The 14,306-nt window shown below is 40.2% G+C and overlaps 1 protein-coding gene across 15 annotated transcripts in view; it reads right to left on the bottom strand.

Annotated features, from left to right (window-relative positions):
• The window catches only part of LTBP1 (latent transforming growth factor beta binding protein 1), a 456,484-nt gene that overhangs the window by 56,832 nt on the left and 385,346 nt on the right, over positions 1-14,306 (bottom strand). For 9 of the 15 annotated variants that reach the window (XM_024998486.2, XM_024998487.2, XM_024998489.2 and 6 more), the window contains 2 exons: positions 6,860-6,985; positions 3,342-3,485 (listed from right to left, as the gene is read on the bottom strand). In XM_024998486.2, coding sequence (XP_024854254.1) covers positions 3,342-3,485; positions 6,860-6,985 — 270 coding nt within the window. The remainder of the gene's footprint in view (positions 1-3,341; positions 3,486-6,859; positions 6,986-14,306) is intronic. The other 6 variants (XM_024998488.2, XM_024998492.2, XM_024998493.2 and 3 more) reach the window with 1 other exon arrangement.

The following is a 14,306-nucleotide window of genomic DNA, read 5'->3' as shown; positions in this document are numbered from 1 at the left end:
AGGTCACAGCAGGTTCTTTGACTGGAAAATGATACAGACTCTTTTAACTTAACCAACTTGTTAGATGAACAAATGTTCTCCTGTCCTCCGAAAAACATCCTGGCTAATGGCCACAAGCAAGTGGAGGGCTCATAGCCAGCTGGCTGTTCTCAGGTGGGTGCACACACTTCTGTTCTAATGTGTTGAGCAGTTCGCCAACTGTGACTCAGCTATGCTTATTCTCAAACACTCTGTGCCAATGTAATGATTATTGTAATAAGTAAATTGTATATAAACTAATCAAATATGAGTGAGTGAATAGCTGTTGTTTCTAGAACAAGTTTAAAGCTTTTAGAAAGATTAAGGTTAAAAAAAGTTTTTAAAAAAGTTATCAAACTAGAAGTGGGTAAGACAACCATAGAAAACTGAGAAAAACTGTGAAAACCTAAAGTGACTTTGCACTTATTTACTTAGCAAAGGCCTTTAAATTCTTACTCCCTCTGAAGTGGGTGGTGTAGATAACACATAATAGATGTGGTTTATGGAGGACAAGCCATACAGAATGCAAATGGATTTCTACTCAAAGACAGATCTCAGCTCTTCTTCAGAGATCGGGGAATAAACGTATGTTACATGCTTTAAGTTAAAACTTAAATATTGAAAAGACATATTATCATTTTTATGACTGCCAGTTTTAATCAGCTTTTTCAAACAATTGACCGGTTTGTCAATTTGATGAAGTTTGATGAAGTCAGGGAGGAAGCTCCTCTTGCAGTTTATGGCTAATCTCTCAGGACAGAGAATTATTAAAATGAAGATATTATCAAAGACAATCTTAAGACTCCATAAAATCAGTTCAAGTTTGCCAAGAACCATACAAATTGAGATATGGTAGAAATCAGAGTTGCCAGGGACAGTACAAATTAATAAGCTTCACCAGGCAGATTATACTGACATGGACCAATAAAACAACTGAGTATGTACAATATTTGGCAAAAGCCAGAGAACTATGGGGAAAATAGGCAAGAAACTCAGAAATTAAAGGATCAGATATAATGTTAAGAGGAAAGAGAAACTGTGTATGCATTGGCAGACAAGCTTTATGAAGCTGAGCACTCAAAATGCTGTTCTTTGCAGAAGCAGGAAAGTACTTAGGGAACTCTGGAAGAATTTTCCAGAAAGAGTCAGTCAATGAGAGAACACGGAGATAAAGGGAGCAAAAGAGGCAAAGCAGGTGACAGGCGCTTGATTACAGAAATCCTTAAAAAGTAGAGGATGAGGAATAAGGCTTACAAGAAGACTTACTATGAAGTTTTAAGTAGTTTACAGTGAGCTTGGGTTTCCTGGCTCAGATGGTAAAGAATCTGCCTGTAATACAGGAGACCCGGGTTTGATCCCTGGAGAGATCCCTGGAGAAGGGAATGGCAACCCACTCCAGTATTCCTGCCTTGAGAATTCCACAAACAGAGGAGCCTAGCAGGCTACAGTCCACTGGGTTGCACACGTCGGACACAGCAGAGTAACTGACACTTTCACTTTCACACTGTACAGTGAGCTAATTCAGTTCGTGGAAAATGGTTCAGATGGTCTCATGATCTTATTAAGTCACTATTAATCTCTAAAAATGAAGTGAGCAAATTTTAGGATAGCAGACATCTACCTTAACTGAAACTAGGTGAACTGAACAAACCCCTTCTTGACACTAGCACTCTAGCAAAAAACTATTTGCAATTAAAAAAGATCCACCATCTCCAAAGAGATCACGAAAGGAAGAGAAGTACATAACCCTTATGTGTTTGGATTTTAATACTTCACATAGCACTTTATTATTAACAAATAGCTTTTATGTATATAATTTTTTTTAAAAACCCATAAAGCTCTGTGAGGCAAATATAACCTTTATTTTACAGGTGAGAAAATCAAACTCATAGATGTTGAATGATATGCCCAAGCTTGCATAGCCAGAAAACAGTTCACAGATCAGAACCTGGTCATTCCAATTTAAGTATTCAAAAAAAGTGTGGACAATAAAGGAAAGGATTACAACTTCCATTAATTCCAATAATTATCTTTTTATGTCTTCTTTCCATCCCCTTTCTTCACAGACTGTGATCACTGGACTATCTTTTCATTTTTTCACTTGACATTGTATCACATGCATTTATCATGACTACTAACCTTCATACAGATGACTTAATGACTGCACAATACTGTATGAATTACTGCAGTCACAAGAAAACTATGGGGGACGGTGCTACTCTATAGAACCAAAGACAAATAAAAAGGTAGTTATTTCACCAATCCTATTATTTGATAGGTTTTTTTTTTATTTTTCCATTATAAGTAGAGTTAAGATGAAAAGTCTCTTCCTTATGGCTCATAAGTTGCAGGATGGTCGTTAAAGGAAAAGCAACCCCTTCCTCCAGAAATACTTTTTTCCCTTTCATAGTGCTTTTGAATTACTGTCTCTACATTTAATTCTGCACCCATAACCTTTCTGTACTTAATCATTAAGAAGAAAACATGTGTGAATGAAAATATTTTTACATTTTATTCCCTACTGCTTGCAAAGATAATTGTCTCACACAGGACAAGTGTACCCTATTGAGGAAGAGCCAAAGCCTTCTTAGAAGCACGGATGAAATCAACTGGGATTGAGCAAGATAGTAACACAGTCTATGTTTCCTTTTATTTGGGTCTCAAAGGACCATTTAGTCTCCTACTTGCCTCAAAACACAATCATACTATAGCCACATGGCACAAACTAAAAGGGCGATCTGGAAATTGACTGATTTATCTGGAAAAGCATCAGCTCTCCATTTCAGTGTATGCCATGATGACACAGTCTAAATCAAATTTTAAACAAACATAATCATAGCCATTCTCTTGGCCAAATTCTAGGGGGTGCAGGGGGGGAGCCTTAAGAATTCCAAGTGGAAGGAAGTCTTTGCAGATCCCGAGGGACCTATATGTTGCTTTTAATTTAGAGTAGTGTCAAAATACGTTTCTCCAAGGGCCAAGAGAGAAGAATTATGCAACTGAACGAGATGTTGCCATATTAAGCTCTGAGCTGATGGCTCTCAGTTTTAGGCAATTCCCAGCCAATGTTCTCATCATTTTGGATCCTTCACCCTCCCCACGGCGTCTCCGGGTTGGAAAGCACATTAGAGGTCATCTAGCTCCAACAATCATCACCCACGTCTAAAGTCCACTGATAAGGCAGGCCTGGAAACAGCATGAACGCTTCCAGCAGGGTGAAAAAATATTTGGTCATTTCTTCCTCACTCCCAGAGTCTTTGGCCCAGACCTGTGTAGGTACAGGTCCCCGGAGAGAAGCCCTCCGTCCAGACAGCGTCACTTACCCATGGAGAGCCGGGAGCGGCACTGCCCGGTCATGGGGCTGTACTCCTGGCTTTCGTCAGCGCACACACACAGGAAGGACCCTTCTACATTTTCACAGAAGGCTTCACCACACACGCCACTGAGCAGCTCACATTCGTTCACATCTGGAAAAGGGAGCACAGATCAAGTCAGACGTGTTCCTCACTCCTGACCACGCTTTGTTTTACCAGCTGTGCCATGACTAGTGGTGTCTGCTGGAACAAGGTGACTCCCCCCACCCCGGGAACAATCAAACCCTTCAGCTTTTGCAGGGAAGGGGCTCCCAGAGGCAGGGCTGCAAGCTTTGGTTTGTGTGACAGGACAATGAAAACACAAAGCAAGGCTTGCAAACTCCTATTCTGGTTTTAAGGAACAATTCAAAACTGTACAGCAAGCACTGTCTGTACACTTTGTTTAATTTTCACTTCCCTGACTTTTTGACATAATGGGGTCTTAAATAACCAGGTACTTCTGTCTCAGTTTTATATTCGAGGAAAATTAGCAGCACTGGCACTTCAGAAACTGCCAAATTCTTGAAATGCATTTTTAGAAATTGTTTACAATCCACTCACATATCTAAAGATATAGTTCCCTAGCAGCCAAAATGTTCATAACTTGACAATCAGAATTCAGGTTGGGTATCTCTTTGGGAAATGAAGGAAAAACCCCTGTAAGTAGTTACTGGGTTACATTGATCATTGGCAGGAAGCAAATTGGTCCAGTAACTTCTGATATTACCATCCCTTTAAAATTTCTGTTGGTGTTCCACAGTGTAATTTCTACTTCTGCTAGATATTTTTATTTTTACTTAAATATACTTACCTAAAACACTAAAAATTCACAGCTGAGTCCATTTTATTCAACAGTAAGGAAGTACATAGCCATAAAGAAAGGCTATTTTTATGTTTGCCCTTGTCCAATACTACTTTTTATCTTTTCTCCTCTGAAGAAATATTATTAATGAGTGCCCACTAAACAATGTACCTGACTTGACATCTGAAATGTTCATGTATTTTATGCATTAAACATGATTAAATGTGTATAAACATCGGCTTTCATGAGCACACTCTAAGATGGTTTATAGAAAGTTAAAAATTTGAGCAATTATCCAAATCATTCAGGGAAAAAATACTATTTTCACCTGCAATACCCAATTACTTGGACAAAAAGTTTATCTCTATTGACTTATTTGGATAATTACCTCAGTTTTCCATTTCATTTTGTATATAAACGGATATAAATCCAATAAGCTGAGTTTTGCTATGAAAAGATATTATGACAAAGTAAAGCAGAGAGTTGGTATGTTTAATCAACCTGGACAGTCATAATTTAGACCAGAAAAATTGACTTTAGAAATTTGCCAGTTTGCATTTATCAATTTTAGGTAACTGTCAAACGGAATTTTCTACTTTCTAACTTGTATTATTTCCATAGCTATTGAAATCTTTCCTACCGGATGGTATTCATTCAATCAAAAAATACTTTCTAGTTGACTTCTATGGTTCAGACTGGGGAGACAATGACAATGTAGGAAGCCTTCAGGGAGCTCCTGCCAACTCCTGCCTTCATAGAGCTTAATGTCAAGTCATACAGGCCAGGATAAGTGCTAGGGATGAAAGTGCAGAGCACGACGACAGCATGGACAGTGGACCTTAAGTGCAGTGGTGGGTTAAGGAGGTAATACTGGAACCAAGCTCCATCTGAAGGATGAGCAGATAAGAAGGGTAAGCAGCCAGGATCCAAGCAGCGGGAACAGAGTGGCCAAGGTCCCAGAGGGCTGATTCATCTCTTAAACCCTGAAGAACACCAGTGTGCTGAGGTACATGTAAGAGGTGCTCAGTTAATATTTTTCCAAGAGAACAAACAGACAAATATAACAACATGTGTAAGTCTATTAACAAGATAACAGATATTCCTTCTCTATAGGTGGTTATGTTGTGGGTCGAAATGAAACACTGACGTGGATTTGGTGCACTCATCTGCCTGGTTAGAAATGAACGTTAACCAAGGGCTCAGAAGCTAAGTGGAGTCAGTGGTTTGACATCTGATACCGCAGTAGGTAACAGTTAAAATTTACTGAGCACCTACAATGGGCCAAACATTAGGCCCAGTCAGGAGAGACAGAGACAGACAGACAGACAATGTTCTCAATCACATGGAGCTTGGAAAAGGCAGCTGCAGGCAGCACATACATGATTGATTTATTGCACAAAAGGATTTAAGTATTACAATAGAATTTGCTCAAGGTATTTGGGAAGCAGAAGGAAGGATCATAGCTCAGCTGGAGGGTGAGAAGTGGAACAGGAATGGTCCCTGGGAGAAGATGACATTGAACTTCTGGCTTCAGGGGCTTCAGGAATCAATGAGATGGACTGAGGCTCAGGGAAGGGGAGGCCAGGAGGTTATTCTCAGCAAAAGGAGCAAACAGCAGCCTAATCGCTTCCCAGCTACGTGAACAATCATAAGCAGTTTTATGCTGCAGGAACATAACTGGTGAGGAAGTACGCGGTGAGCCTGAGAATGTAAGTGAGGGCCAGACCACAGGACCTATTAAGTCGACATATTTAGTGAATGGCAGATGGTTTTTACCACTGTAATTTAGTGCATAGGAAACTACAGCAGGAATTGGAACAAGTGATTACAACAATGTTACCTTAAAAGTGGTTACTATTCAAGTGATTTTATTGTTAAATTTCCAAACCGATTTTTGTTTTCCCAGGTCAATCTGGATGGGAAATGAACTGCTGCTTTCATTGCAAATTTCCAAACTAAAATGTTGCCGACTCATCCTCAGCTGTCATCTGCCATGTAATGACCAGAGGCAATTTTTCTTAATTAAGAATAAAGAGAAAGCCTTGTTATCTGTGAAGTTATGAATTAAATAACTTCTTTCCCATTTACTTGCTCTAGTTGCAAGTATGCCTCATGATGAATTTGACTTAAAGAAATCATGGCTGGTCAGAACATGACATAGGAAGTGGCTTCTTTTACGTGAGCATGTGATGGACCATATTCTAGGACATCTGATGGTCCTAGATTCCTTCCAGCTCTGACAATCTCAGAACAGATGGAAGAACTATGCACAAGCCAAAGCATCATTTTACGGGTGTCATTCGTGGAAACAGAAACTCCTGCCAACACGTTTCCTTAAATGCATTGCCTAAGGGAGGTACATTTTGGAGACAGACAAGCTCTACCACACACCAGACTCTATTTCCTGTGCGGGAGGGACTGGAGCGTTCCGCATACCCAGCTAAGAGTTTAAACAGATGCTCTTTTCAATATACATTTAAATCCAAAGTTACGCTTCTCTATTTCGTAACATCCCTAACCATTTCAGAAGCTGCGGGGTCACTGTGCACCTCTCCAAACCATACGACGAGATCAGATCATGATGTCATTCTGCCCAGTTACCTTGCTTCCATCTCTCCTGTGGTTGATGATTTTGATTTCTTCTTGATAGAGAGATGTCTAGAGAAAAAAAAATCTAAGAACTCACCCACACACCCTTGCCCATCCTGTGGGGCCTGAAAGCCCTGATAACAGAGGCAGCGGAAGGAGCCAGCCGTATTGTCACAAAACCCGTGACTGTCACAAATAGTGTTGTTTACACATTCATCAATATCTGCAAAAAAGACATTGACCATGAGACACAAAACACAGACAAACACTAGATATTAATGGAGAGACAGAGGTGCTCAATTAGAGACACCCCGATTAGTATGAGATGATCATGTTTACACAGAATGAACTTCTAAAACATTTTATATATAAATAAAATGTTTTGATGAACATATCTCAACAGACAAAATATTGGGTTCGATGAGAAAGAAAACATTTACTTCTCCTCAGGAAATGTTTTGAAACTGAAATGACTGCTACACTTGCCCCAGTCCATGTTTTCTAAATATTTTCGATTTCTTCATTTCCAAGGAGAGGATATTCCTACAGTGGAAATACGTGCAAGTATTGTCACCTTTTTTTTTTTTTTTAATTGTTGTAAATACTAATAGTTCTATCTGGCAAATTGGCAGCTGAAATCATTGGCCTGCTTGAGCAACGATTTATTCAGTTCGAGAGATAATGAATGGGCAGAGGAACCTAGCAGGCTACAGTCCATGGGGTCACGAAGAGTTGGATACGACTCAGCAACTGAGCACAAACGCTTGGTCAAGTTTAAATAGCATTCCCACGAAGGGAAGGGGGCGGGAGTAGAGGGAGGGAGAGGGGGAGAATCTGATAAGTTCAGCAGTGTAGCCAGCCAGTCCCTGTTACTCCAGAGGAAAGACTTTATTCACAGGGAACCATTTCCTGTCACCAATTTATAGCCACTCAGATCCTAAATGTCACTGCTGCTCCAACTGATTAGCCAGTGGCCAACTTGTAAGTTCACTTTGTCCTCTATAAACCTGATGACAGTGGTCCTGTGCTTTCTATCTCCCGTTAATAAAAGTGTTCTCGTAAAAATGAAGTCTCAGTTTTAAAGTCACAGATGGACTTTTCAATACAGTTCTTTATCCTCAGCTGCGCTACTCACTGCCCTCTCCAGCCTCCCATCCCCAGCACTTCCATCTTCCTTGTTTATGGCCACACTGCACAGTGCAACTGCCAGGCTCTCTGTCCTCTCTGCCTCTTGACCAAACAGGTCCCCAATACATTTTTTTTTTTTTTGAGAAACAATCAAGAGAACATGCAATTATTGCATCCAAATACATGTGAACAAGATTTCATGTTTATGTCCAAATAACAATGAGGTAACAAATGATAAAGAACATGACAAGTGAAATCACACTCGACAGAATTCAGTTTGAGCAAGTTCATATGAATAAAGTTAAGTTTTCCTAAAACTTCAAACACTGAGTCAGAAATTTTTCAAGAAAAGATGCACGCAGTGATATTCAGCAGCTCCCTCACGTCTCTTCCTAACTGTCCAACACTATCAAGCGTAAACTTCAGAGACAGTCTCACTTTTGAACTGTAAAATATAAGTGACTATAAAACTTTCTTAATTTTCTCAAAACGGCATCCCTTCTCCTTAAGGCTGGGCCCTCTCTCCATGCCTACCAGTCACCTCTTCCTCTGGTCCCACCTGCTCATCCTTCTCCTGCATCTTCAACGATTCCTCCCTGGCTCCTTCCCTCACTGCTTTCAAAAATGTCACAGTCTCTCAGAAAAGCTTTCATTCAACCACAATGTCCCCTACTGTGCTTTTTCCATTTCTTCTATCCTTGCAAAATGTATCAAAAGAACTATCTATGCTCACTGCTTTTATCTCCTAGTATACCTCATCAGTAAAAAGGAAACAATAACAATACTAGTAACGTTAATACTACTAGTATGTTTCTAGAATTACTATGATAATTTACAAAATTAAAATGCACAAGGTGCATAAAACACTGCCTACCATATAACTTAGGAAATGTACATGTTACTATTACTCTAATAATTATTACTCCTCTTCTTACTCTTCCCTTACTGACCTACACTCTGTCTTTCTAACTCTTAATCCTTTGAGAAAAACCATCAGCAGCCAACCTATCATTAAATTCAATGCTCATTTTCTAGCCAGTCATTATCATGTCTGGTCACCTTTCTCCTTAAACTCCCTTTTCACGACCCCTGACAGAGGATTATTCTCATTCTACCTTTAACTTCCCAGGCTCACTGAGCCTCACTCTTTCTCAGCCTGAAGGTGGTGCCTGCCAGGGCTCAGGCCGGCCCTCCCTGTGACCTACTTTATTCCCCAAAACTCTCTTCTCCTCTGCTCTTCACCCTCTCCACAGACTTCACAGTGGCATGAATCCAGTCCTGGTCTCTGGCCAAGATCCTTCTTATTCTTGATCATTCCCATTTCATCTTCTGTTAGCATCTCAAATTCACTATTCACTATCTTCCTTCTAAACCCCACTTCCTGACTGTCCTGAGCAATCTCTCTGACCTCTACCCTTTTTTTAAACCTCTACATCTTACCCCAACTCGAATGGAAAAACTCAACGAAATGATTTCACATCTTAAAAAAAAAAAAAAGTGAATCTTCCTTGCAGCATCTAACACAAAGAAGACACTTATTAAATCTGTCCTGATGGATTTTCAATGTCAGCATCAGGCTGGGATCACAACTGATTTACTAGTCATAACCAGGAGAGACGGAATTGCACTGTGTCATCAAGTCACTTCACACTGGCCACTGCTCATTTTAGACTTCCTGAAATGGGCATTTGTTGAAGAGATTACGTTATTCACTGAACCACAGGATTTAAGGGCTGGAAAGAAACTCAGAAGTGCTTTAATTACCATTTGCATGCTGATGGTTTCCCAATCTCTCTCAAGAGTCTGTCCTTCAGAACCCTTTATCTAATATCTATTGGACACAGTCATAGTAAATGAACTCCCTACTGCTCTCCCCCTTCAGCTCACCTCCATTTCTCTTGTATTTCTGCCTCCTGAGAGCCCAAGCTGTCACCCCAGCCAGGAACCTTGGTGTCAATTCTTCCTTCTCTCCTACTCCTTGTCCCTTCCGAATCCTACCCTCTTATCTTTCCTGGTATTTCTCATCCCCCTAATTGGTTTCTTTATCTCCAGTTTTGTCTGCCTCCCTCAAATCCATTCCCCAGGGATTTCCCTGGTAGTCCAGTGGCTCAGACTCTGCTCTTCCAATGCAGGGAGCCTAGGTTTGATCCCTGGTCGGGGAACTATATCCCACATGCAGTAACTAAGATCTCACATGCTGCAACTAAAGATCCTGCCTGCCACAGCTAAGACCCAGCACAACCAAATTAATTAATTAATTAATTTGAAAAAAATCCATTCTCCACCAAACTGCAAACCAGCCAGGGATATTCCCTCACTCAGAATGTTCTATACCATTTTGAGGCTAGAGAATACAGACCACTATCTATAGCAGAGTACCGTTCATCATCAGGCGTCTGGCTACACATCTGGCCATAGTTCTTAGCTAACTTCTTTCCTAACTCATGCTTCAGCTCTGTGAGCATAAGTACTAGAGTTCTTTGAAAGCCCTATAGTCTTCAATTTCTCACTGACTTTGTGCACACACCTTAATCCACTAGAAATTCTCCCCTCTGCCCACTTTGCTCAGAAACTCTCCCTGGTCCCTGGTCAGCCCAAGAGATACCTCCTCTGTGGCAGATTTCAGGGCCCATCCTTTGTGCTCCCAGAGTATGTGGGGACACTATAGTGCTTAACAGGGCTACTTCTGGGGGTAGAGAACCTTCAACTCAACCTCGCCAGCAGCTTATTCCCTTCTAAAATGGGACAGTGGACAGTAAAGGATGAGGAAGGGAAAATGGCGCCTAGAAACCCGGTGGCTTTCAGTCCAGACACTTGAAGTAAAATCTCTTGCTTTCCTTTTTATTATTTCTTTTATTCATTCAAGATGATGATTTCTTGTTAATGACAGTCAGCTCAAGGACTGAATAACTGACCTTAAGGTGAACAAGTTCTGCATTGGTAATGAATTACTGGACGTCTTGCAGTCTCAGATTTACTGTAATAGTGATTAACAGAGAAAGTTCAGATGAGCAATATTTTGGACTTCAATGAATAGGAAAAAATAACCTAAAATGCCTGGAGACCAGCTCTTCAACAACTAATATTTTATGAAAATGATATACTCTAGCTCTCTGCAGTTTCATGCTTTCAACAATGAGGTGAGGTAATAGCTTAATAAGAGGATGTTTGTTTCATGTCTCTGACTAATGATCTATATTTAAAAGCCCCATTATTTCATTAGAATTTTCTTTGATGACAAGATATTTTTCCACTGTTAGTCCTATCTATAAACAGATTCATAAGAACTGCCACATTGAAGATTAACTCTAAGGCTAAAGGTTAAGAAAATGTATTATACTAGAATAAAAGCCTGACCAAGATGCATACTTTAGTCCGCTTTTGCTGAAACTGAACTTTGAATATGAAATTAAATTTTGAATGATTCAAATATCACAGATTTTCTTTTTGCTTAATGAAGGATGACTCTAGTAAGTTACTAAAAGAATTCTGCTTAGGCATTTGTAAAAGTCATATATGATATTGTCTATCACCAGCCACAATGTCTACCGAGTGATACAGGAGTAGCTGTTCAGCGATCTCTCAGCTGACAACCCAGATGAAGCTGATACATCAGTGTAAGCACTGATTTCTCATGTGCATTTTTGCTATTTATATTTTACTAAGCAAGGCAGATATAAACATTACCATTTCAATGAAAATGAATTCAAAAGAATTATGCAGATGAAGGAAAGCAGATCATTGATGTGAATTCTCCAACAACAAGATTACCCAAAGGTCAGAAAGTGAAACAGAGCATAATCCTGGGCAAATGCAACTGCCAGGGGCTCATTTTTAAAGGAGCAGCATTGCCAGTGACCATACACTTTGAGGACCTTAACCATTGCCCTACTTGGTAGACCAATGATTCTTGTCTGTATGCTTTTTTTTTTTTTTTTGGTGTATAATTGCTTTACAATGTTGTGTTAGTTTCTGCTTTATATCAAAGTGAATCGGCTATATGTATACATACACCTGCCCCCTCCTCATGAGCCTCCCTTCCCTCTCTACTTAGTCCATTTTCTCAATGGACCAAAGGCTTTTCAAAACCTACTGATTGTTACTAGGGATTCTACACAGAAGAGCAGAACTGCAACCTTTTACTGTCCTTCAACTCTCACTTAGGTAAAGTGAGCTATGAAATAAGATAAAAGTAAAGAGAGGAGACGTGATTTTCTAAAAGGGGCTGAAGTCAGGTAACCCTTATTTACTAATAAAGGAATTACAACTGTGTTCAAAGACCTCAACAGTAAAATACATAAGACATCAATGATGCACCAAATATTTTGTATTATAGACACAACAGTCTAAGTACATGGGGATAAGGGGTATTTGTATATTTGGTCAATAAAATGATGTGGCTTTCTTTGTTTCAGACATACTCTTCCATTTTTTGTTTTGAATTAACAAGTCTTTTTGTTATTTTCTTAACATCTCCTACCTTTGCTTTGTCGATTTTCCTTTTTCTTATTCCAAGCAGGACATATCCACCTATTCAAGGAAGGAGCTCTCTGACAAGCCTTCTTTCTGCTGCCAGGGCTCTTGAGAGAGGGGGATGATGGGAATGGGGTGTCATTTTTGGTAAGGGACAACTCACAGGAAAATCTCCACAGCCCTTGTATGGTTGGAAAAAAGAAGCCTTCCTGTCATCAGAGTATTTTTAGATGAATGAAAAGGTTCATCTCAATTTGAAGAGGCTTTGAAGATTACCTGGTTCGATTTCTTCATTTTAAGAACCAGAAAGCTGAAACCTACAAAGGAGAAGTAACTTGCCTCAAGGTTACCCAGTCAATCAGTGGTAGAGTCAACAAAGAAGCAGTGCCTAGTGAAGGAACAATCTTCTGAATCTAAGCTTGTGACTGTACCTACCACATCTTATCTCCCACCATGGTGATGGTTATTGAAGGTCATCTGAGAGAATGAACAGAATTAACTCAAATGTGAGCCCATCAAGTACCCTGGGACGTATGCACTTCAAAGATGCAAGTCAGAAAACACACTCCTTGACTTACCACTTACTGACTTGCAATTTAATCAAGTACCCTCCTCTTGTCCTTTAGCAAGGCCTTAACATCCAGTATCATCGTACCTGAAATCTAAAGATCTGAGGTACTGGAGATGCTGAAGATGCTGTTTTTCTAGGCGACCCTTGCAAAGAAAGACCTGTCAAGCACCAAGGGTGTGTAAGCCACAGAATGTCCCAGGGCCATGTCTAGCGTTGGTGCTCTTTGGATCTCTCTGTAAGATGGAATGACCCAGTGTTTCAGCCCAAGGATTCCTGACCAACTGAATGGGTTAAATATTTGGCACTAGAATATTAGGAGAACAGAGCCACAGAAAGGGGGCTTACACTAGAAGGGAGTGCATGGCTCCTCCCATGAGGAGCCCTCATACCCTTTACTGAAAGGAACAGAAGCAGGCAAGGAGACAGCAAACCCCAGCCAAGAAGTGGGACTGAACAATGTTAAACCAGCTGAACAGATGCCCAAAGGAATTTCAAATGGCATGGCTGATGGCCCAAAAGAGATTACGGTCTCCCTCACAGCACAGGAGAGAAGCCAGGATTAAACAGAAGATGAGCGCAGGCCGAAAGAAAAAAAAAAATACAATTTAGCCAATAGGAAATTAAAAACTGGATTTGGAGACGATCCAGACAACACAATAGGATATGGAAAGCGCCTTTTTAAAAAAAAAAAAAAAGGTCCACTGAAGTCTGGCAGCATCAACAAGGCTGAAGAATATGGGCCTTATGTGTTATGGAAAATTACTTTGTTCTGGGAAATGGGGATGAGCCAGAAAACAGCAGACATCATCTTTGTGCAGAGTGTGACTGCCATGCTGCTGCCGGACAGATGAGTCGGGGAGAAAACCTGAGGGCCATGATGGTCACAAGCATGTTTTGAAAGCCAGCAGCCTAAAGATCAGCAATGAGAAATGACAGAAGTAGAGCAAGTTATTTCAAATCCAACTTTCTAGCTCCCAAATTCTGGAAAACAAGGCTGGCCAATGAAAGGTCAACTTTTTTTCCCAGCCTTCAAATGCATTACTTTAAAACAGATTTCACTTAAATCATTCTTTTAAAATTACCCAGAGCAGCCTCCCAACTGATTATCTGAGAATAGCTAGAAATTCCCAAGAAACAAAACCAAAAATTTGCTCTGATTTTAATCAATCAATACATGGATAACAGATTAACCAGTCAGAGTTAAACACAGACTAATGGAAAAGCACCCTAAAATCACAATCATCACCATCCCAGTCAACATATCCAACGACATAGGATTCATCCTTGATCACCTCCCAAAGTACAAGCATTGAGCTCCTTTGATTTTCTCTTCCGTTCATCTCCAAGCTCTCCCCTCTTCTCCAATCTTACT

Source organism: Bos taurus, chromosome 11 (genome assembly GCF_002263795.3).
Source record: "Bos taurus isolate L1 Dominette 01449 registration number 42190680 breed Hereford chromosome 11, ARS-UCD2.0, whole genome shotgun sequence".
Lineage (NCBI taxonomy): Eukaryota > Metazoa > Chordata > Mammalia > Artiodactyla > Bovidae > Bos > Bos taurus.
This window is presented reverse-complemented; position numbering and strand designations above follow the sequence as displayed.